The sequence below is a fragment of the Hyperolius riggenbachi genome, chromosome 7 (genome assembly GCF_040937935.1).
Source record: "Hyperolius riggenbachi isolate aHypRig1 chromosome 7, aHypRig1.pri, whole genome shotgun sequence".
NCBI classification, from domain to species: domain Eukaryota; kingdom Metazoa; phylum Chordata; class Amphibia; order Anura; family Hyperoliidae; genus Hyperolius; species Hyperolius riggenbachi.
The window spans coordinates 276,925,747-276,950,632 of record NC_090652.1 but is presented as its reverse complement, the minus strand read 5'-3'; the positions used below and the strand labels follow the sequence as shown (position 1 = coordinate 276,950,632).

Genomic DNA, 24,886 nt, shown 5'->3' with positions numbered 1-24,886 from the left:
AATTCATAAAGATTTTCACAGCTGCCTTTGAAGTTCGGTAAATTACTGGCCGCAGCCCATTGAGCGGTACAGCAGAAGTGTGGCGATATCTCTCTTTTGTTACAAGCTGTAATTATGGTTCCCTGCACAGACTTGCAGAGACTTCGGCTCCCTGCACAGATGACCCACACAGACTTCGGCTCCCTGCACAGATGACTCACACAGACTTCGGGTCCCTGCACAGATGACTCATACAGACTGACTCACACAGACTTCGGCTCCCTGCACAGATGACTGACACAGACTTCGGCTCCCTGCACAGATGACTCGCACAGACTGACTCACACAGACTTCGGCTCCCTGCACAGATGACTCAGGCCCGGTTCACATTAGCGGTGGCTATCCGGAATCGCCGTGCCGGAGCCGCACCGCATGCGGAACGGACGAAACGGACGCACGGCATAGCAATGTAAGTCTATGCCACCGTTCACATGCGTCCGTTTCGTCCGGACCGGAGCCGGGGCGGAGCCGGACTGCACCATCCGGCCAATACAAATCAATGAGAGCCGGATAGCGCACAACACACTGGCTAAAAATCCAGATGTTCTACCCCACTTCCTATGAGGATTGTTGCGGCGATATTGGATCGGGGACACATGGGCAAGTATTTTGGAGTGGAGCAGCACGAGCTGGAGATGTTGGCAGCATGTTGGAGGTGGAGGTAAGTGCTAAACAGCGGAGGGCCTGATTCCACAGGTCCCCCTTCTGCTGACCTCCCAGACCCCAACATTTTTTTTGTTTTTTACGTAACTTTTGCCAAACGGATCCGGATCGCATCCTGATGAACACCTGATGCAACCTGACCGGATCCGGATCAGATCCGGATCAGAACCGTACGGTTCCGATCCGGATCCGGTCCGGATCCGGTCAGGTCATCCGGTCCGTTTGGCAGACAACCGCAAGTGTGAACGGGGCCTCACACAGACTTCGGCTTCCTGCACAGACTCGCAGAGACTTCGGCTCCCTGCACAGCCTACTTTGCTCTTATCCGCATGTTTATCGCCTCCTCTATGCAAGCAGTATTCTCAGTCCCAATACCGCCTGCTGTAATCTTTATGAAGTGACATTTAGTGACAAGTGTTGAGATAATCACCACACAAGGCAGTAATTTACCTCACTGCTCAGTAATTTGAGCTTTTCATGCGGTAACAGCTTTTATGAATTTACATTTTGCTAAGTGCTCGGTAAAGTCAGCTGTTTTCAGCATTACTGCATGCGGTAATGCTTTATGAATGATAGCCAACGTGGGCTAAATTGATAGCGGTGCTCACGCAGGTGCAGTAGAGACAAAAGGTCGCCCTCTGTCACCGGCAGGGAACCCTGAGCCAACGGCTGAGCGCAGAGCTGCGGCGTGGGACATGTCAGCTGCAAGGGGGTGGAGGAAGCCCGCCCCCGGGTAAGTAGAAGGGGGGGGCTTTTGTCTTGATGGGGATGAAATAAACTGTGGAATTTCTGCAACACCACTGGTGCCCGGATACTGCTTTTCTACTGTTCACTCAGGTACGAAAGTCCCTATGCAAGAGCGATGAAATGTCTTGAAGAACAGAAAAAAAATGTCCATCTAGGCTACTTTATTTTCCCTTTAATTAGTATTTATAGTTTACCCGAGCCAAAGCTCGAGTACAAACTCAGATACTTACCTTAAGGGAGGGAAGCCTCAGGATCCTATTGAGGCTTCCCTTACTACTCCCTCCCATTGCTCCCCCCGGAAGATTAGCGACAATGCATTGTGGGTAATCACATCGGGGCCACGCAGCTCCACTTTCTGGATCAAGTGTGTGCAATGGCCGACTACTACGCATGCACAGGCAGTCTTGCCCCCTTTACATAGCGCAATGGCCACGCAAGCCCGCCCGTGCATGCTTAGTAGTCGGCCGTTGCGCGATGTGAAGGGGTGCCGCGCTCAGCGATGGGCGGTTAGTGACAACCGAGGGAAGCGTCATTAGGATCCTGAGGCTTATCTCTCTTTATAGTGAGTATCAGATTTTGAAACGAGCTTCGGCTCGAATTCTCTTTAAACAGAGGCCTCACTTCACAAAGCTTAACTCCTGTCTTTAATAACTCTTCTGAGCTGTTTTACAGTTATCACCATGGTGATATAATTGTGATAACTGTAAAACAGCTCAGAAGAGTTATTAAAGACAGGAGTTAAGCTTAGTGAATTGAGGCCAAAGACTGTTAATCCATAAACATTATTCTGGATTATTGCCTTAATGATAATGTTGCAGCAGTGAGATTAAAAAGAAAAGATTTTAGATTTGTGTCAATGAAAAGATTTTAAACATTTTGTCTGATAAGCTCGGGGGGAAGGTTCTTTCCTAAACATCTGTGTCTCATTGACTCTTGGCAAGGATAAAATAATAGCATTGTGTAAGTACAGGAGTACGACGGTACTTACAATTCTCCATGTACTTCTCTCTAATATGAGATCATTTCCTCAGAAATACCAGAAGAGCCAACAAAGCTTTCTAGTCAAACCTTATTTTTTTTTCTCCGTTTTCTTTTCACAAACTGTAAATCTTATAATAGATGTAGACTGGGCATCTTCATAACACAAACCAGCATTAACTACTTAAGGTCCATGCTAATTGAAATCTATGCCCTGTATTAATAGCTATCTGGCTGCCAGGACGTAGATTTCAATACACCGACGTTACGCATTCTCGGCGCATTCGTCGCTCCCGACGATCTCACCACTGTCTCCCCGCCGCAGCTCAGTCGCTCTGCTGTCTCTATAACTACAGAGCCCTGTGAGCCGATTTAATTTGCTCCTGACCCTGTCTGTCAATGTAAGCATCTCCCATTGGCTTACACAGATAGGCAGGGTCAGGAGCCAATGAAAGCGGCTCCTGACTGCCTCACAGGAACTCTGCCATCATAGAGAATGCAGAGTGGGTGGCCCAGGTTCCCGACTTATGGCGGTGATGACGATTGCGGCAGGTATGTGCGGTGATTCATCGGTATTTGTTGTTATTCCGTCGTTGTCCCTAAGGGGGCAGAGGCCGCTGGTACTTAAAGGTAAGGTCCGCGCTGGAAATGAAAAACAAACTGCACTTACCTGGGGCTTCCTCCAGCTCCTGGCAGCCGATCCAGCGGTGAAGAAGCCAACCTCGCCAGGTCGGCTCCATGTGTGCTCCACGGCGCGGGTCACGTGGTGTACGTGACATCATCGGGTCTCTACTGTGCAGGCGCAGAACTACTGCGCCTGCGCAGTAGAGACCCGATGATGTCACGTACACCACGTGACCCGCGCCGTGGAGCGCACATGAAGCCGACCTGGTGAGGTCAGCTTCTTCACCGCTGGACGCCGGGAGGGAGAGGAGTTGCTACGAGGGCACAGATCGACTTCCAGGAGCTGGAGGAAGCCCCAGGTAAGTGCAGTTAGTTTTTTATTTCCAGCGCGGATCTTCCCTTTAACCTCCTTGCCGGTTATCCCGAACACAGTTCGGGGTAACCTGCGCAGGAGGATTTCTCAGGCCCCGCTGGGCCGATTTGCATAATTTTTTTTCCCTACACGCAGCTAGCACTTTGCTAGCTGCGTGTAGTACGCGATCGCCGCCGATTCGCTGCTACCCGCCGCGCCGAGCCACCCCCCCGCCCCAGACCCCTGCGCAGCCTGGCCAATCAGTGCCAGGCAGCGCTAAGGGGCGGATCGGGATTCCCTCTGACGTCACGACGTCCATGACGTCGGTGACGTCATCCCGCCCGGTCGCCATGGCGACCGGGGAAGCCCTGCAGGAAATTCCGTTCTCAACGGGATTTCCTGCATACTCTGATCGCCGAAGGCGATCGGAGTGGGTGGGGGGATGCCGCCGCTCAGCGGCTATCGTGTAGCGAGCCCTGGGCTCGCTACATGATTTAAAAAAAAAATAAATTAAAAAAAGTGCAGTGCTGCCTCCTTGCCGGATTTTTTATAACGGCAAGGAGGTTAAGTGGTTCATTCATGCAAATAGATTCATAAATCCTGTCCCCACAGAGGCTGTAAGGGGTATACCAATGGGCGTTTATAATAGTACACCGCTGGTGAGATGGGCGCAGGGTGATGGCTCACCCTGCTGCTGCTCAATCCCGCTGGAGTTAAATACTATTCCCCCTCTGAGACGTAGCAACTCGGAGTGGGAAGTAATTTGGGGTCCGGCGATCACCAGAGCCCCGAATTACCCTTACGCACCCTGCGCACTGTTACATTACTGCTTTAGCAGTGCCTAGTTTCGACGCTCGGCGCTGAGCGCTAAAACCACCTGCTTCGTACCAATAGTCCCCTTGACCAGTGACATAGCCACAAATGATGGATGCCTTTATCAGAGGGAATGAAGTAGCAGTTGGGACCCCCTTGAGGGCAGAGCGGCTGCTCCTCTGTAAATATGCCCCTGCCCTCGACCATCCCCAAGGGCCAGGGAGACCTTACCAGATTTACAATAGCCCCAAGGAGTTTTACTTGCTTCCAGCACCTCTTCATAGCCAGGGCCGACCCTAGACTTTTTGCCGCCTGAGGCAAATTTTTAAAAAATTGTCACCGCCGCCCCTCCCCCCCCCCCCCCCGCTCTGGGGGGCCGCCGAGCTGGAGGGGTAGCTGGCAGGACGGGGGTATTGGGCCAGCGGCGGGGAGGGGGGTCTGACCCCCCCCTCCCTCGCCTGGGTCCCCCATCCTCCGCTCCCCTCCAGCCTTAAATAGAAGCAGCCGTATGTGTAAGAGGCACGGGCGGGGAGGACACTCACTTCTTCCCAGCGTGCGCTCCACTGACGTCACTTCCTGCAGCGTCCTGCAGGAAGTGATGTCAGTGGAGCGCACGCTGGAGCGAGGAGGAGGTGAGTGTCTCCCCGCCCGTGCCTCTTACATATACGGCTGCTTCTATTTAGGCTGGAGGGGAGCGGAGGACGGGGGACCCAGGCGAGGGAGGGGGGGGTCCGACCCCCCTCCCCGCCGCTGGCCCAATACCCCCGTCCTGCCAGCTACCTCTCCAGCTCGGCGGGCCAGCTCCCCGCACCCACGGACGGGCGGGTACCGCCCCTGGAAATTTGCCGCCTGAGGCAAAAGTTTCACCCCGCCTCATGAGCGGGCCGGCCCTGTTCATAGCTACATGATGTGAAAAAGCATACTGCCACTTCCCAATGCATGTCGCAACATGCACCAGGAGCTGCATGGAGAGGAGGTACGTTGCAGCACATTACTTAGCAGCAAAGGTAAAAGACTGCTCTGCTGCGCTACCGTTTTGCCTCACGGGAAGGGTTTTTAAACCCTCTAACTTCGCTCACCACCGTAGTGGGTAAAATGAATTGCAGCAAGACATGAGGAAAGGTTCAATAGTAATATTTATTGAGCTACAATCCTGTTATAATAATTATCTAGGCTTGCAGAATCATAGTTTAAAGGAGAACTGTAGTGAGAGGTATATGGAGGCAGACATATTTATTTCCTTTTATACAATACCAGTTGCCTGGCAGCCCTGCTGATCTATTTGGCTAAAGTAGTAGCTGAATCACACCAGAAACAAGCGTTCAGATAATCTTGTCATATCTGTCAAAAGTGTCAGAAAAAGCTGATCTGCTACATGCTTGTTCAGGGTCTATGGCTGAAAGTATTAGAGGCAGAGGGTCAGCAGGATAGCCAGGTAACTGGTATAGCTTAAATGGAAATAAATATGGCAGCCTCCATACACCTCTCTCTACAGTTCTCCTTTAAGTGTTAGTTATTATTAGTAAGCATGAATCAACATTTCTTTACCAATTGTTGTAGCAATATCACCCAAGGAAGAGGGGACTCCATCAATCCTCCGTAGGGGAAAACACCTGGCGACACAATCCATCACGTCTGTTGTTCTCAGCAAAAAGTCCCGGAGTCCAGGCGTTTTCCCAACCCAATTATACTCCCTAAACCATAACACACGCAAGCGCATATACGGTCGCTGTCGTAGGCGCGTGATCACAGTACAAATTTATGATATCCGCTTTTGTGCAATACAACACAGCCAAGCGTGGACACCTCGTTCACAGGCAATGATTTCGGCCTTCAAAAACCAGATAAAACCGGTTAGAACAAGATAAAGGTGGGAATGCAATGTAACAAACATGTTATGCTGGCCTGAAGTTAACTCCAGCTCGAAGGTATCTCCAGGGGCTCAAATGTAACTTTATAGATCAGATGGGATGTGAGCAGCAATCTAATCCATACATACAAATTCATATATGTCACATGTGTATCTCAGCTACTCTGCAATTTGGGAAATAGGCCCCTGGGGTGGGGAGGGAGTCATACCAGCCACACTTGGATGGGGATAGGGGTGCTTTGCTAGATACAGTTATATGTCTAGCAAAGCACCCCTATCCCCATCCAAGGGGAACAAAGTGCTATACTGGCTAAACTTTTTATGTGGGGCAGAGTGTTTATACTAGCCACACTTGCTATGGGGGTTGGGTGGGGGGTTACACTAGCCACATTTGTTGGCGTTGGGTTGGGGGTTATACAGCCCTCACTTGCCATGGTGGTGGGGGCAGGGGAGCTGTGCAGCTACACCTGTGTGCGTGTGTGTAGCAGTGGAGGTGAGTTTGTTAGACACTATTGTTGTTATGGGGAGGACAGGTTTATGATATGTTGTGGGGTGGTTTACTACGGCAGGGGGGCTAGATAGGGGAGCCCCATTAAATATTTGCTGGAGGGGGCAATGATTTGTAGCTACATTCCTGGGGACTATCCAGTTTTTATGTGCATATGGTCATGGTTGGGATTTGCGTGTTGTTATTGAAGCGCTAAACTCCCAATCCAATTCACTTTTTCTCTCAAGTGTTCTCTTAAGCGATATTTTCCCATCTTATAAAAATTCATTTTCAGCCACCAGCAAGCAAGTAAATATTCGGAATAATTTTGAAAAACAAAGAATCTCCTAGGAGAGAACTTAGAATAAAAAGTGAATTGAATCGAGCCCAAAGAGGTCTATTTTATAATTGTTCTATACTTGCCAAAATGTAATTATTAATTAATTAACTGCTGTTTGTGGTCAGGCTTTATATGGTATCAACATACTTTTTGGGACAGTATGAATAAATTATTAACAAATGAGTTACAAAGAAAAAAAACAGCATAATGGATCAAAACTGTTCTGTAAAATGTTTTTTTGTTTTGTACACATAAATGAGTCGGTCTTTAATTACAGCAATATTAAGATACAATAGGAGTTTCTGTTTTCCTTTGCAATAATGGTGATATGAAATAATTGTTCTTGACCATTTTAGATGGCCATTTAGATAGTCTTTACTTGTACTATCTGCCAATCAGCTTGCACCACTCTTAGGTGTGGGTGGGGGAAAGAGTTGGACCAGTTGACTGCACCAGTTCATACCAGTAGCAATTAGGCATTGCTTGATGCATACCAGGCCAAAAATGAGCTGTTGGAGTACATCGGGGACAGCAGATATAACTGGAAATTATAGAACACTGAACTGAGCGTACTTCCCTGTTGGTCATAAAGCCAACCATCCAATAGGGAGAATAGAGATAAACTGGAGGTATTTCTTAACGACACTGGGGGATGTTCCCCAGACACTTTAAGGAACAGTAGTGTTTCTCCTTTTCTGGTTTAATAAAAAAAAGTTTATTTACAGTATATTCTGCCGCTTTTTAACAAGACTCATACCCATCCAATATCTGTCACTGGTATACTTAGGAAAGGTACTTTTATCCTGCAATGTAAATACTAAATGAAAGATCCTTCATTTCAGCTATGACATTGATTTAAGGATTCTCATTTTGTAAAGTCCCAAAGATTATATTGTTATATAACTGGCATGTGCAGACTAATCAGTCTAATGATACCCAGAGAACAGGGGTGTAAATACAAATCACCCCCCATCCCCAAAACCTTGATGGTGGTCTCCTATGGTCACAAGCCTTTCACCATCACTCCTTGATGACCCCCACAGCCTGGAGGTCCATCTTCCAGAAGTCAAATAAGTCTGGTCATCAAGATATCGTACCCCCCCCCCCCCCCTCCCCCCTCAAGTGCATCCACAAGCATACCTGATTTGGTGTATAAACCAGTTGCAGCATGAGGAAGGGTTAATACATCCCCCCCTTCCCCATTTGGGGCCTCTGGCTCCCCATATAGTTACACCCTTGACAGAGGGGTTTCCTTTTTGAATATTAGAGCAAAAAATAAATAAAAAATAAATAAATAAAAAACATTTTGAAAAGAAAATGAAAAAGTAGGAGAAGAAAGTGAACTGAATAAGGCCCGACATCTGAAAGATGAGTCGTTCATCAGTCATTTCCAACAGTTTTCACTCCCCATTTCTCGGGAAGGAGATTTGCCAAGAATAATGGCCAGTGTGTGGTAGAATGGGCCAAATGCACTGCAGCCTCAGTCTGAAACAGTGTCCATTAAGCTGGCCACTAACGGTCCAATTTCTAGCAAAAAATCGTTCGAGCGATCAGAAATTCTGATCGTATTGGTTGTAAATAATCTCCATTGGTGGACACAATCGATTATGAACGAGTGAAAAAAATGTCGCCCGAATGAATTTTCGTCGAACGAAAATTTGGATTTTCTTGGTGGTCGTGATAGATAGGAAGCAAAGATTGGTTAGTTGATGGTGTAGTGAACGATTTTTCGTCCGATCAGAATTTCTGATCGCTCGAACGATTTTTCGTTAGAAATTGGACCGTTAGTGGCCAGCTTTAGGGTTTGATCCGAATTTGACCAATCTGTCCAGGGTTACATACCAACAATAAAGAATTGTATAGTTGACTTTCGCTGTTGAGGAGATGAATGAGCTGCAAGCAACCATTCTCCCAATCTAGGGTTGTACTAATTTCTCTCTCCCAGTCATATGGGTGGCGGACATTCTTTAATGCTGGGTGCGCACGATCCGTTTTTTCGGTCGATTTCCCCTTCAATCGATTTACGATGCGTTTTTCCGCTCGATTTCCCGCTCAATTCTCTTATCTTTTCTTACCAATTCCATTAACTTCTATGAAAAATTGAGCGGTAAAACGATCGAAAGTAATATTGGATATGACCAAAATTATCAATCGAACGCATCTATCGACCGCAAAAACGCAATGTGTGTACCTAGCATAAATTAGATGTGGAGGTGGTAGAAAGGGAGAGGGTTAAAGATTTTAAAGAAGAACTTTAGCAAAAAAGGGAGAAAAATAAATCAATACACTTTAAAGTGAGAAGTTAAAAAATAGAAAAATAGAAGAGAGATTAGGACATTATCGATATTTGCTGTGTAATTTGTTTATATTGTCTTATCCACAATCAGACTGCTCGTAATCAGCTTTACTACTGGCAGACATGAAAAAAAAAACTAGACAGCACCAACTGCTTTTATTTATAACCACACACCCTAACAATACGGTAGGCTAAAAGGTTGTTTTTTGTTTTTTTTTATAGATATACATAAGCACAGAGGGAAATACTGGTTGCTTGGCAGTTGGAAACAGCCATTATTTCCCTCAATGTAACAAGGCTCACACAGTGTGATGTCAGGGCCATGATCATGACATCACACTGTGGGAGGGGTTTCACCACAATATCAGCCATACAGAGCCCCCTGATGATCTATTTGAGAAAAGGAAAAGGTTTCTCATGGGAAAGGGGGTATTAGCGACCAGGGATTGTCAAATTCGGCTTTGGGAGATACCCGGATAGTTGCAATCCGGATATCTCCCAGTAATGCTGTGCGGGCTGTGCAGAGTTTACCTCTCTGACGTCTTCTTCGCTCGTCCCTTGGCGCCTCCCACGATGCGGTCCACGCGGCGGTCACATGACTACAATCACTTCCTCCTTCCGGGTTGAAGGAGGAAGTGTTTGTAGTCACGTGATGCGCATGGACCGCATCATGGGAGGCGCCGAGGAACGAGCGAAGAAGACGTCAGAGAGGTAAGCTTGACCCCCCCGCCCAGCCCGCACAGCATTACTGGGAGATATCCAGATTGCAACTATCCGGGTATCTCCCGAAGCCGAATTTGACCATCCCTGGTAGCTACTGATTGGAATGAAGTTCAATCCTGGGTTACAGTTCCTCTTTAACGTGCACATAGGCTTGAAGCCACTAATTCAGCTGACTGGTACAAATCAGACATCTTACAGTGCTACATTTTGTGCAATTTAAGAATAAATGACCATATCAAACCATTGCTATTTCCACAGCAATCAGCAAGCTAAATCAGCTGAACACTACCGTCATGTAAACTGATCCCAGACAAGTTACGCAATAACACAACTGACTGCTTACTACTTTCACATCATTAGAGCTATTATGTGTCCCCTAAAGGAAAGGGAACTCTTGTGCAAAAAAGATCAGAAGATTAGAAAGTAAAATGACACCAAGACTAAGCAACTTTCTTAATGCAAGATAATAATAACATTTCTACTTCATACACGATGACTACGTAGATTAGAAGACTGAGCCAGTTCCAATTCACTTTTTCTTCAAAGTTTTCTTCTAGGAGAAAAAATGTATTCATCAGTATAAAATTACATTTCAGCACTCAGCAGTTGAAAAAGTACCACAAAGTAGGTGAAAAAGTACTGTCAAAAGTATGTGAAGCATTTTCTTGCTTGGTGGTGGATTAAAGGCTTTGTATTAATAAGATGTGAAAATATCAACTAGGAGAAAACTTAGGAGAAAAATTGGATCGGGGGCCCTTTGGGTTCTAAAAATAAACCCAAATAATCCTATTAAAGGGAAACTTCAGCCTAAACAAACATACTGTCATTAAGTTACATGAGTAATGTTAATTAGAATAGATAGGTAATATAATCTCTTACCCACCCTGTTTTAAAAGAACAGGCAAATGTTTGTGATTCATGGGGGCTGCCATCTTTTTGGTTGAAAGGAGGTGACAGGGAGCATGAGACACAGTTCCAACTGTCCTGTGTCCTGATAACCCCTCCCAGCTGCACACGCTAGGCTTCAAATGTCAAATTCAAAATGTAAAAAAAAAAAATTTGCACCAAAACAGCAGAACGAGAGCAACAACATCAGAAATACCATCATGCTTTGCACAGCATCAGGGGAAAAAAGCCCGGGCAGTTTTCTTCTGTGCAGCTAAAAATAAGGCTTAGATAAGAGAAACAAAGTTCTGATGCTGTGAAACAGTTAACCACCCTGGCGTTCTATTAAGATCGCCAGGGCGGCTGCGGGAGGGTTTTTTTTAAATAAAAAAAAAACTATTTCATGCAGCCAACTTAAAAGCCCACTAGAGGGCGCTCCGGAGGCGTTCTTCCGATCGCCTCCGGCGCCCAGAATAAACAAGGAAGGCCGCAATGAGCGGCCTTCCTTGTTTTGCTTACATCGTCGCCATAGCGACGAGCGGAGTGACGTCATGGACGTCAGCCGACGTCCTGACGTCAGCCGCCTCCGATCCAGCCCTTAGCGCTGGCCGGAACTTTTTGTTCCGGCTACGCTGGGTTCAGGCGGCTGGGGGGACCCTCTTTCGCCGCTGCTCGCGGCGGATCGCCGCAGAGCGGCAGCGATCAGGCAGCACACGCGGCTGGCAAAGTGCCGGCTGCGTGTGCTGCTCTTTATTTGAAGAAAATCGGCCCAGCAGGGCCTGAGCGGCAGCCTCCGGCGGTGATGGACGAGCTGAGCTCGTCCATACCGCCCGTCTGGTTAAAGAAACACCAAGCCTTTTCAGTGCTGCTGAGTTGATTTTTAGTCCGGAGGTTCACTTTAAGCAGGCCCGGATTTACCTCACAGGAGCCTATAGACACAGTTGTCCTGGCAACTTAGATTTCACTCTCCACAAACCTACAAACCCCCACCGGACCGCACCGCAAGTGTGTGAGCTGGCCAAACTGTCACTTCTCCCTTACTTCCCTTGCCCGGGCCGTCATAGGTAACTACAGATGCCCCTTAGTATAAGGTAGCCAAAGGTATCCTCAGTATTAAAGAGCACATTAACACTGAGGTTCCTTTAGCTAAATAAAACTTGGGGGCACCTCTAGCTACTTACAGAGCCATAAATTACTTTTCTCCTATGCTGCCGTCACTTACAGAAGGTAGTAGAAATCTGACAGAAGCGACAGGTTTTGGACTAGTCCATCTCGTCATGTTGGGATTCTTAAGGATTTATTTATTTTCAAAAGCACTTAGTGAATGGCAGTTGCTCTGTCCAATTGCCAAAAAAACTGTGTAACGAGCAGGAAAGCTGGCCAGCATCATTGTTTAAATCCTTTTTAGGGAATCCTCTATAATAATATGCGAGTGTCCCTGCGTCTGTCCGTGTGTCAGTGCTTTTTTTGCACTGCGCATGTGCAGGGAGAAGACACAGAGACACTGCCGAGAGCCGGTGGTGGACGGGGCCAGAGGGGGTGGGTGTGTGCGCGGGCGGGCGCGTCACGTGCGCGCGGCGGGGTGCCTGCGTGCGGCGCAGTAATGATAGACCTAGCCCATTTTTAAACGGGCTAAGGTCACTATTACCTTTATAATGAATAAAAGCCTTGCTGAGAATCCCCTATGAAGAGATGGACTAGTCCAAAACATGTTGCTTCTGTCAGATTTCTACTACCTACTGTAAGTGACAGCAACATAGGAGAAAAGTAATTTACGGCTCATTTTACTCTGGAAAAAAAGTACTTCTTTTTTTTCTATGTTTGCTCATATTTTACATTTTTCGCCATAGTGTCCCTTTAAGTAGCTAGAAGTGCCCCCAAGTATAATTTAGTTAAAGGAACCTCAGTGTTAAGTAGCTAGTGGTGCCCCTGACTGAGGGGAGATCACTCGGCATAGAGAAGGAGAGAGGAAGGCATTCGGGGAGGGGAGTGATAAAATTAACAGCGAACAACTCTTTAAAAACAGCTCCCTACAGCTCACTTCCAGGGACTGGAATGAGTAGTGAGAGCTCAATGTTCCATCGCAGGGCTCAGTGGCTATATTATGGCCTCCCCAGGGCCGGCCCGCTCATGAGGCGGGGTGAAACTTTTGCCTCAGGCGGCAAATTTCCAGGGGCGGCACCCGCCCGTCCGTGGGTGCGGGGAGCCGGCCCGCCGAGCTGGAGGGGTAGCTGGCAGGACGGGGGTATTGGGCCAGCGGCGGGGAGGGGGGTCGGACCCCCCCCTCCCTCGCCTGGGTCCCCCGTCCTCCGCTCCCCTCCAGCCTAAATAGACGCAGCCGTATATGTAAGAGGCACGGGCGGGGAGACACTCACCTCCTCCTCGCTCCAGCGTGCGCTCCACTGACATCACTTCCTGCAACGCTGCAGGAAGTGATGTCAGTGAAGCGCATGCTGGGAAGAGGTGAGTGTCCTCCCCGCCCGTGCCTCTTACATATACGGCTGCATCTATTTAGGCTGGAGGGGAGCGGAGGACGGGGGACCCAGGCGAGGGAGGGGGGGGGTTTGCCTCAGGCGGCAAAAAGTCTAGGGCCGGCCCTGGGCCTCCCTAATTTGATTTTGTGGTGACAGCTCTGCAGCTATGCTTTTGTATGCAGAGGGCCCGTTAAAAGCATCCGAGAGAATTCGCCACCGGGAGTCTTAGACGCAGGGTACAGCCGGTATGGCGTATCCTGCCGCTGCACAAGTTCCCGGCGACGTTAATTACCATTCCCCCTCTAGGTCCACGTGGATAGTGGGGAATTAAGTCATTTGGTTTCCAGCTTTTGCTAGAAGGCGAATTACAGTGTTTTAAAAGTAACTTCAGCTCCGTCTTCTGACGGCGCCGAAGTTACTGACTGTGCGCCGCTAAAGCTATAATTCCTATTACGGTCTATGGTGGCGCCGGCTGCGCCCAAATCTCCTGCGCTGCATTCGCAGTGTTCACGTTGAAGGCCCGTAGCTAGCACACAGGATGGATGTCACAAGTAGATTGGCGTCTGTGCATGCGCACTGTTGCCACCAACATTTGTTTTAAACCTGCGTCACCATTGACTTGAATTACTTCTGGCTCCGCTGCGTCGCCATGGATGCCAAGCTATAATGGGCAGCAGACTTTGCCTCAGATCGGATGCTTCCGGTGCATCGCACTGCATGAACCCTGCAAGGCTCCATAGACTTACATTGCACTCGCGGCACCTTGCGGTAAGAAAGGGTAATGCAACGCAAGTTACCAATGCCAGCGTGCAAGGGGCCTAAAAGGGGACTTGTTCTTTAGCAGATTTTTAATGACAGGTGTACTTTGACATGTTGATTTGCAGACACACCTGATTTTATTTACCCAATATTTCTTTCTGTGATTGGTCTGCAGGATTTCATGTTTGCGCTGCAGGATGGCTGCACAAAGGAAGGGTCGGTTATCCAATAGTAAAACCAACGTTCAACTGTGGATTTGGAAAAAAAGGCATCATAGATTATGGCTACCGGTTAAACAAAAGTGAACGATGGGACACCTACTGCTACAATCCCCATGGTATGTCACTTCATTATTATTTCTAAAACTCACAGGCATATTTTTGGTTAAGTAAAGCAGACTGATGCAGCACTTTAAACAAAACCTGAACTGAAATTTAAAAGTAAAAATAAACATACACAGCTCATACTTACCTCCCGTGTGGTCTACTCATCAATCTCTTTCTCCTCTCCTGCATCCTGTTTGTCCACTGTGATCAATGGTCTTCTCCGTCCTCCATTTTAAAAATGGCGATGACCCCATAACAGCTTCCTGGCCAGCACACTGTTAAACTATAATATCGTTGACTAGAGCCATAGGGAAACATGGACATTACCTTGTTTATCAGTTGTTCTTTCAGTTACAACTGACAGCAACTGGTATGTTTCAGTTTTGACAAAATCTTGTCAGAACTGTAAGGGCCCCTTTACACTTGAGCGTTTTGCCGGCGACCCTATGGGCCCGTTCTTACTTGGGAGATTTGCGAAAATCACCCAAAAACGCGAAACGCAAATGCGTAGCCTGCACCATTTTCAGGTGATTTCCCGGCGATCACGTTTCGGTGCTATAGATCGCTAAACACGATCACGGAGAAATCGCTGCAATGTCCAGGGATTTTTCTGCATGAAATCGTGGGAAAATTACTCCCACAAAACGCCGGCAAAAATCGCCGGCGTTTTGTGTTTCTGAATGTGAATGGGCCCTTAGGGATCATTGAAAGAAGAAAAAGGTGAGCTTCTGAGAGGAACTGACGACAAGGTAAGTATGTAATATTCATTTGCATGTACATCATGTAATTTAACTCGGTTCAGGTTCCCTATAAAGCAAACCCAAGCTGAAGCTCGGTTGAAAAATCCCATACTTACCTAAAAGGATGGAAGTCTCTGGATCCTCCAGAACGCTGTCCTCTGAATCTTCGCCACTGCCCGGGACTTCCCGGAACATTGGAGCCATGCTTCTCTTTGGCACGAGTGTGGCCATGCTGTAGCCGTGTGAGCAGTACAACCGTGCTCATGCTTGAAGAGGAGCGCAGGCAGCCCCAATCAGATTTTCAACAAGCCCTTGTTGAAACTCTTAAGACGCTCTGCGAGCGGCAACGGGGGACCAGAGGATGCCAGGGGGAGCCTCTACAGGATTCAGAGGCTTCCCTCTTCTTCGATAGATCTACTATCTAAGTTTAATTCAATCAAACACAATATCTCCTGATCAATTAGTATTACCAGCTGCCTTTCGTTAGCAGAGATCATGGGTTGAGTGTGTACCCAAGTGTAGTGTTGTACCCAATAGGATGTTGGCACAAGAGGCTAAGTAAAGCTGGCCATACATCTAGCGATATTGTGGCCCAACTGACCATCCAATTCAAACATTTTATCGAATGGCATGACAGTCGGTGCTGTAACAAGCGTGCCCGATCGCCGATTCAACCGATTTCAGCTGCGGCAACTCCCAGTTTCATCCGCCGTCACCCCCGAGCACCGCCAGGTGGGTGTGTGATTTTACACCTGCGCCACGTGATATACGAACCACCATGTGGTGCCATTCGGGGTGACGACTGCACGACAGGCAGCGGAGGCAGTGTCACAATGCTAATTCATTTCATACTAAAACATTGATCTGGCCTGTGGTGTATGGGCAGACAACAGATCTCTATCTGATCAGATTCAATCTGCCCATACATCACTACATGCATCTGTAGGTTCCTCCCAATAACATTGCTAAATAGAGGCTAGAATGATGATATCATACAGGATAATCTAACCTATTTTAAATGTATTAGCAAGCATCATTTTTTTCCAAGTTTTAAAATAAACTTAACCGTAGAGCAGTCAGGGTTGGGATGTGTATAGGGAGACTTTCTATGAGCACAAATTTCCACTTAAATATCATCCCTTTTCTTATTTTAGCAAAGGAGTGTGGAGGAGTATTCACAGAGCCTCAGAAGATTATTAAATCTCCAGGCTACCCAAAGGAATATGAAAATGAACAGATCTGCTACTGGCACATTCGACTCCGGCTTGGTCAGCGGATTTCTCTGCAGTTCCTGGAGATGGACATAGAGGACGACTTGGACTGCGTGGCCGACTATTTAGAAGTCTATGACAGCTACGATGACATCCATAACTTAGTGGGAAGGTAGGTCATATCTAAATTGCGAAACGTTGATTGTTTAATAATCAAGTCTCATCATGTCTAGTGCAGTGGTCAATCAATCTTAAAGAGGAACTGTCACGAAAATCTTAACATTTAAAACACATACAAATAAGAAGTGCGTTTCTACCAGAGTAAAATGAGCCATAAATGACTTCTCTCCTATGTTTCTGGCATTTACAGTAAGTAGTAGAAATCTGACATTACCGACAGGTTTTGGGTTAGTCCATCTCTTCATGGGGGATTCTCAGCATCACCTTTATCCTTTATAAAGACACTCCCTGAAAAAGATTTATACAAAGATGCTGGCCAGCCTCCCTGCTCACCGTACACTTCTTTGGCAGTTGGACGGAGCAACTGCCATTCGCTAATTGCATTTTGAAAATAAAGAAATCTCAGTGAACCCCCATGAGGAGATGGGCTAGTCCAAAACCTGTTGGTTCTGTCAGATTTCCACTACCTACTGTAAGTGACGGCAACATAGGAGAAAAGTTATTTATAGCTCATTTTACTCTGGGAGAAATGTACTTGTATATTGTATATGTTTACATATATTTTACATATACTTTAAATTTTAAGATTTTCGTGACAGAGGTCCTTTAATTTAAGGTGCCCATACATCTACCGGTTTTTCAGTGCCATCGAGACTATTTGATTCAATAATTAAAATTGGCACTGCAACATGTCCACCCGATCGATTGTGAGTCATTTGATTTTGATCTCAGTCAACAATGCTCGATCGGGTGCACGGCCATAATGGCATGTGATATCACGGCAAATGACGAACACAACAGACCCCCGGCTGCTGTCCCTGCAAGTGTATAATGTTGCCCTGCCCAGAGCCCATACATTGTAAAATCTCACTTGTCCGGCTGCGGCGACTCCTGACCTCATTAGCTCGGGGGTGACAGTGGAGGAGGCTGGGAGCTGGGGCAACAGGAGAGGTGGAACTTTACACTGCATGGGCATCAGGGGGGGACATTTACACTTGAGGGTGGGCCAGGCAGGTGGTGGTGCAAGGCCAATTCCTTGCTGAAATCTATCAGGAATCAGCCTGTGGTGTATGGGCAGACAACAGGTCTCTCTCCGACAGGGTCGGACTGGGACACTAAGGGCCCACCAAGGAAGTTTCAGCCTGGGCCCGCCCCCCTCTCCTCCCCCCCCCGATCCCCTCTCCTCCTCCACAACCCCCCCCCCCCCCCTACTTTGGGCTCACATACACATGTACTCTAGAAATAAAATTTTGCATGATTTTATGGTAGGGAATAGATTGTGAGCACTTCTGAGGACAGTCTACAATAGGGATATCTCCACATGCGGCGTGCTGCGTGCGCCGCAGCAGAAATAAATGAGTGTCACCACGCACTGGAACATGGGCGTGGTCATGATGAGTCATGGGCAGACTTTAAAAAAAAAACACAAAGTAAGTAGCGGTGTTATTCACAGAGATTAGGTCTGACCAGATACATTTTAGATAAAATAATCAAGTAGTTACATGCCTCATGATAATTCATCAAGCAGTCAAATGGCAGCAGATTTTCCGACAAAATGCAATCAGATTGGCGGCAGATTTCCCGACAAAATGCAATCAGATTGGTGGCAGATACCCCCACAAAATGCAATTAGATTGGCGGCAGATATCGCCACAAAATGCAATTAGATTGGCGGCAGATATCCCCACCAAATGCAATTAGATTGCCGGCAGATTTCCCAACAAAATACAATTAGATTGGCGGCAGATATCCCCAGAAAATGCAATTAGATTGGCGGCAGATATCCCCACAAAATGCAATTAGATTGGCGGCAGATTTCCCTACAAAATGCAATTAGATTGGCAGCAGATTTCCCCACGAAGGCAGGTCCCCAGTTAGTGGGGGCCTCAGAGCTGAGAAGGAGGGGGGCACAGCGCAGGAAGGGGGGAAATTGTGGACAGAGTAGCGGGCAGGGGGGAAGCCTTCCCCCCCTCCCTCACCTCCAAAATTGCAGCCAGCCAGCAGCAGCGAGCGGGGAACAGCTTACCTGCATCAGAGCGATAGCGCTGTGTTCCGCTGGGCTGGTCTCCGTCTCCTGCTCTGACCAATCACGCACTCGCAGTACTTCCTGTGAGAGTGTGATTGGTCAGTGCAGGAGACGGAGACCAGCCCAGCCAAGCGGCACGCAGTGCTATCACTCTGAACCCGGTAAGCTATTCTCCGCTGCTGCTGGCTGGCTCAATTTTGGAGGGGGGGGGGAGCGCAGAAGGGGCGCCCCCCTCCCCGCTGCTCTGTCCACAATTTCCCCCCTTCCTGCACTGTGCCCCCCTCCTCAGCTCTGGGGCCCCCAGGAGGCGGGCTGGCCGGGGCCCACCGATGGGACCATCGGCACTTTGGCGGCTCAGTACGAGCCTGCTCTCCGATCAGATTAATTTAGAGAGAGATCGATCTCTTGGTCGATCTGATCATACATTGGTAGAAGTATGGGCACCTTTACTGAATTTATCAAGCATTTTATGTCTGTCTAAAACATAACAGAATTGTATTTAGATAAAAATGAATGCTAGCTAGCTATCCTATGGACCAAGGAAGGGAAAGGTCCAATATATTGACGTTTAGTAGAATTATCTCAGCACAGTATGATGTCATCCTGAGGTATTGGCATAAACATACACGGTTGTGACAGGCAGCCCCGGGCCGCCGATGAGGCGGGGTGAGGCATGTTCCTCAGGCGTGGGTGGGGGGGGGAAGGCGCTGAGCTGGAGGGAGTAGCAGCCAGGAAGGAGGGCAGCGGGCACAACGGTGGGGAGGGGGGTCGGACCCCCCCTCACCTGGGTCCTCCGTCCGCTCTCCCCCTCCAGCTATGAGTGCAGCGTGTGTCAGGCAGCGGGCGTAGAAGTAATTACTCACTCATTCCTTCCGAGTTCCAGTGCAAATTTTTACTTAAAATGCACTACTTTATCATACATTTCATGTATGGTATGTCGATAATAGCTAATAAATAACGTATTTCTTTATAGGTTTTGCGGTGACATGCTTCCAGAGGACATCATTAGCACAGGTATTGTAACAATAAAGAAATAAATCACCGTTATTGTCAATAACCCAAAACACCATTCAGGCTGTTGTACATCGGTCATTCAGAAAGTAGCGGCTGTTTTTGTTTATCTCCCATGCAAGAGATGCTTTTAGTGTTACTTAACATGCATCTGTTAGTAACTGTTTGTTCAGCAGCATTAACATGCAGGCCCTCCCAATTCCTCCAAGCCTTAGATGAGGCATGTGATGCTATTACAACAATGGGATGGAAAACCTTAAAGATATTATAAATTCTTTATTACCGTATGTAGGGAAATGATCAGAGTATACAGTGGGCCCAATCCAGTTCACTTTTTCACCTAAGTTTTTTCACCCAGGAGGTTTAAAATAAATTTTCAGCACTTGGCAATTGCAAAGTACCAAAAAAAGACTAATTTCTTGATTGTTGGTGGCATAAAGAGACTCTGTAACAAAATGTTCAGCCTTATTTCTTCTATCCTATAAGTTCCTATACCTGTTCTAATGTGGTCTGTCTTACTGCAGCCTTTCCTAGTTGCACAGTGGCTGTATTATCTCTGTTATATAATCAAATCTTCTTTCCTGTCAGCTTTGTCGGGCTCAGGCACTCATGCAAGAATGTGCTGCTCTGCTTGTGATAGGGAGAAACTATACACACCCTCTCCACGCCCCCTGCAGGGTCTGTATGAGTCACAGACTGAGCTCCTCTGAGCCTATCACAAGCTGGTTAGCAGCCATGTCTTTTGTTTGTAAACACTGCCTAAAACTGGCAATTACAAGCCAGGATTGCAGCAGGGAGTGGCAGAAACAGCACAGAGGGGCCCAGGAGAACATAATGAATAGAATGGTATGCTTTTTTATTGTAAGAATTTTAGAGTACAGATTCTCTTTAAAGGAGAACTGTAGTGAGAGGGATATGGAGGCTGCCATATTGATTTCCTTTTAAGCAATACCAGTTACCTGGCTATCCTGCTGATCCTCTGCCTCTAATACTTTTAGCCATAGACCCTGAACAAGCACACAGCAGATCAGGTGTTTGACATTTTTGTCAGATCTGACAAGATTAGCTGCATGCTTGTTCCTGTGTGACTCTGCAGGCAGATAGCTCAGGTAAATGGTATTGCTTAAAAGGAAATCAATATGGCAGCCTCCATACACCTCTCACTACAGTTCTCCTTTAAAGGGCATTTTATTGAGAAACTTGGAGAAAATTGAATTGGTTTGGGCCCAGTATGTCTAAAATAAAATAACAGAGTAACCAAGCAGCTCAGGGTGACCCAAACTACTAGGAAAGTATAGGGGGCTAGAAGAGACCGAAAAGACCTCCTACTAAAAAGCAATGCTGGGGCTGATTTGTCTTCTTAAAACTGAAGGAAACTTGCAATAATTCAGCTATAAGTGAACATTTGTGGTTACCCACAATGCACCACTACTGAATATGCAAATCTCTTTATGCCCCTGACTACATTTAGGTTCCTTCCTCACACTGAACTATACCTTTTTCAATCCATTATAATAACAGTGACCCACAGGGTTCAGTACTAGGTCCAGTGTGCTTACATTTAATTAGTAATCACCTAATAGATGAAGTAGTAAGCAATGTTGCAATTTTTGCAGATGATGCAAAATTGTGTAGAATCATCAACTCTCAGGAGGATAGTGACATATTACAACAGGATCTGGATAGGATGGCTATATGGGCACATACATGGCAGATGAAGTTCAATGTTGAAAAATGTAATGTAAAGTCATATCAAACTTGGAGAAGGATTTAGGAGTACTCATAGAGAACAAGTTAAAGAAAACATGTAATAGAAAGAAGTGCCCCTGGGGGTATTTACCTCTGGAAGGGAAAGCCTCTGGATCCTATTAAGGCTTCCCCGTCCTCCTCCGTCCCACAGTGGTCTTGCCAGGCCCCTCCGAACGGCGGCCATGTAAATATTTACCTTCCCGACTCCAGTGCAGGTGCAGTAGCGGCCCTCGGCTTGGGATCAGGTGGAAATAGTTGGGTCCTAGTTGGGTCCGCTCTACTGCGCAAGCAGAGTGGGCTCAATTGGAATTTGGCTATTTTTGCCTTGGCCCACTGGGGAGCCGCTACTACGCCTGCGCTGGAGACGGGGAAGGTAAATATTGCAGGTGCTACTGCGCCTGCGCCACAGCTTGACAAATTGTCGGCTGTGGCTTTGGAGGGGCCCAGCAAGACCACCGTGAGACAGAGGAGGATGGGGGATGGCTTGATAGGATACAGAGGCTAACCCCTCCCGAGGTAAGTACCCCCCATGGGGCACTTTTTTTTGTTACAGAGTCTCTTTAAATAATTGTATTCAATGCCAAGCCGATGCAGCTAAAGCAAATACAATTTTGGGATGCATTAAAAGGGAAATAAAAACTCGGGACGCTAGTATAATATTGCCCCTCTCTAGTAAGGCCACATATAGAATATGGAATTCAGTTCTGGGCACTGCATTACAGGAAACATATTGCAGTTTTAGAGCAGGTGCAGAGACGAGCAACAAAATTGGAGGGATGGAAGGTCTAACTTACCAAGAAAGGTTAGATAAACTGGGCTTATTTAGTCTGTGAAAACATGCCTTAACCTCCCTGGCATTCTAATAAGATCGCCAGGGCGGCTGCGGGAGGGTTTTTTTTTTTTAATTAAAAAAAAACTATTACATGCAGCCAACTGAAAGTTGGCTGCATGAAAGCCCACTAGAGGGCGCTCCGGAAGCGTAATTCTGATCGCCCACGGCGATCAGAAGTACCAAGGGAGGCCACAACGAGCGGCCTTCCTTGTTTCGCTTACCTCGTCGCCATGGCGACGAGCGGAGTGACGTCATGGACGTCAGCCGACGTCCTGACGTCAGCCGCCTCCGATCCAGCCCTTAGCGCTGGTCGGAACTGTTTGTTCCGGCTACACTGGGCTTGGGCGGCTGGGGGGACCCTCTTTCTCCGCTGCATGCGGCGGATCGCCGCAGAGCGGCGGTGATCAGTTAGCACACGCCGCTGGCAAAGTGCCGGCTGCGTGTGCTCCTTTTTATTTGACGCAAATCGGCCCAGCAGTATCTGATGAAGGGGACCCTCCGCGGCCCCGAAACAATTGTCATATTGTGCATTCTATGATGGAATAAAAGCATCTTTGATTATTAGCAATGGTGTGCCGGCCAACCATGGATCATAGGCTTTTACAAAGGACTAGGGGACATAATCTGTGCATGGAGGAAAAACCTTTTTTTAGCCATTTATTTAGTAAAGGGTTATTTACAGTAAGAGTGACTAAAATGTGGAATGTATTGCCAGTTATGGAAAATTCTATATCTGCGTTTAAGTGGGCTTAGAAGCTTTCCTTGCATTGAAAGACACCCATGGCTATAATTACTACCTAATTCCTGGTCGTAATGATCCAGGGATTTTATCTGATTGCCATCTGGAGTCGGGTAGGAATTTTTTTCTCTTTTGGGGCTAATTGGACTGTGCCTTGTAAGGGTTTTTTCACCTTCCTCTGGATCAACAGGGATATGTGAGGGAGTAGGCTGGTGTTGTACTTTATTTTCTGGTTAAACTCGATGGACGTATGTTTTTTTTCAACCCAAATAACTATGTAACTATGACAATAACACCCTTAAAATGAGAGGTTAGTGAAAACTGTCTTTTTTAGGGTCCTTTCACACGGCACCAGTTGCGTTGCAGAATAACTCATCATGTCAACTCACAGTCCATACAGTTCTATGGGGCTGATCACAGTACTGCCTTGTAACTGATCGCATTATTCTAACGTCTATTACTTTTACAAGACTTAGTTTTTTCTACCTACATAATTTGTACAGAAACTTTTCAGCTACTATCTGCATAGAAACACATTTGGTGTGTTGGAAACGCATGCAGAAAACTGAAAGTGTGCTCCCTGCCTTTGCGTTCTTTGACTTCAACAGACACAGTGGAATGGACATAACGGAACATGTTTCGATGGATCTTATGCTTAACATGTCCATTCCTTCATTGTTTTTTGTTCTGTGAAACGTCCATCTCATGTTTTGGGATTCTCACGACCTCCCTAGATAGCAGTGGCACTGTCTACCCACCAAAATAGTGTACAGGCAACTGGGCAAGCCATAAGGCGTTTTTGTATAGATCCTTGCCAGTGCTTTGAAATGAATAAAACATTTTAGTTTCTCTCTTTCCGTAATATGTCATGTTATTTCAGACCAGTTAGAGAATTATAACCTTTGACTATTTTGTTCTAGTAAAAAACGTCAACCCAAACAAAACTATGAAGCTGTTCTACTCAAACATGCCTTACGTCGTGTTTTTCTCTCTCTTTTTCTTCCAGGGAACGTTATGACGCTAAAATTCTTAACAGACAGCTCAATCGTCGGAGGAGGATTTAAAATCAAGTACTCAGCTCATGATTTACCCCCCGGAATTGAACCTGGACCCAGCCTGAACACATCATCTGAAGCCACCCCTGACATTTAGCCATGAAGTACTGAATAAAAACATTAGTGCTCAACTTGTGTCAAATGCAGAAAACAAGAGGACCCGTTGTGGTGGAAGCTCATCAATCTTCCATCTGGCAAACAAGGATTGTTCTGGGCACACTTCCAACAGACTTGAATGGGAGATGACTGGAACACTTAACGTCCAATAGACTTTGATGAATGACATCTTAAAATTTCCATGTAATGTAGTTGCGATGTTGATTAATTGCCGTAAAGCTGGTACCTCCGCAGTGGTACTTACGCTAGTCTGTTAAAGAAGAACTCCACTAAATGCTATTTATATCCTAACTGGACTTGTGTTTACTGTAATTCCTGTACAGTTTCTTAGTAAAGAACTCTGGGGGTAATACTTGTGGTTTATGTCTTAATGGGCTAGACTTATAAATGCTGGCAACACACTAGCATGTTTATCTGGCACCTTTGTACAGTTCAGGTGGTTTACTGAAGCTAACATCAGTGGCATCACTAGAGATGTGTGGACCATAAGGAGACAACATGACTGTCCACAGATAGCAGGGAAGTGCTGACTTGATAAGTAATACCCTGCACATCTCAACTGCTTTCCGTCCGCCTAACGCAGGATGGCGGCGGGAGAGTGGCTCTCTCAGGTCTCAGCGATGCTGTATGGCATCACCGCTCGAGGAGCGAGATTTTATGGGAGCTTACGCTCGCACAAGTGCGCTCTCCCGTCACTGCACGCAGGGGACCCCAGTGATCAGCCTGCAAGCCAGCGATCGGAGCTGGCAGTCTGTTTTTTTTTTGTAATCGAATGTAAGTGTTTATACAGCGCTGACATCTAACGCAGCACTGCACAGAGTATTGACACTTAACTGACTCTCGGAGGGTC

General features: G+C 46.9%; 1 protein-coding gene across 1 annotated transcript in view; it reads left to right on the top strand.

The window, feature by feature from the left end:
* The window catches only part of TNFAIP6 (TNF alpha induced protein 6), a 65,670-nt gene extending 41,282 nt beyond the window's left edge, over nt 1-24,388 (top strand). The window contains exons 3-6 of the mRNA XM_068247073.1: nt 14,226-14,387; nt 16,271-16,499; nt 19,507-19,547; nt 23,871-24,388. Coding sequence (XP_068103174.1) covers nt 14,226-14,387; nt 16,271-16,499; nt 19,507-19,547; nt 23,871-24,016 — 578 coding nt within the window. The 3' untranslated portion in view covers nt 24,017-24,388. The remainder of the gene's footprint in view (nt 1-14,225; nt 14,388-16,270; nt 16,500-19,506; nt 19,548-23,870) is intronic.
* The last annotated feature ends 498 nt before the right edge of the window (nt 24,389-24,886 follow it).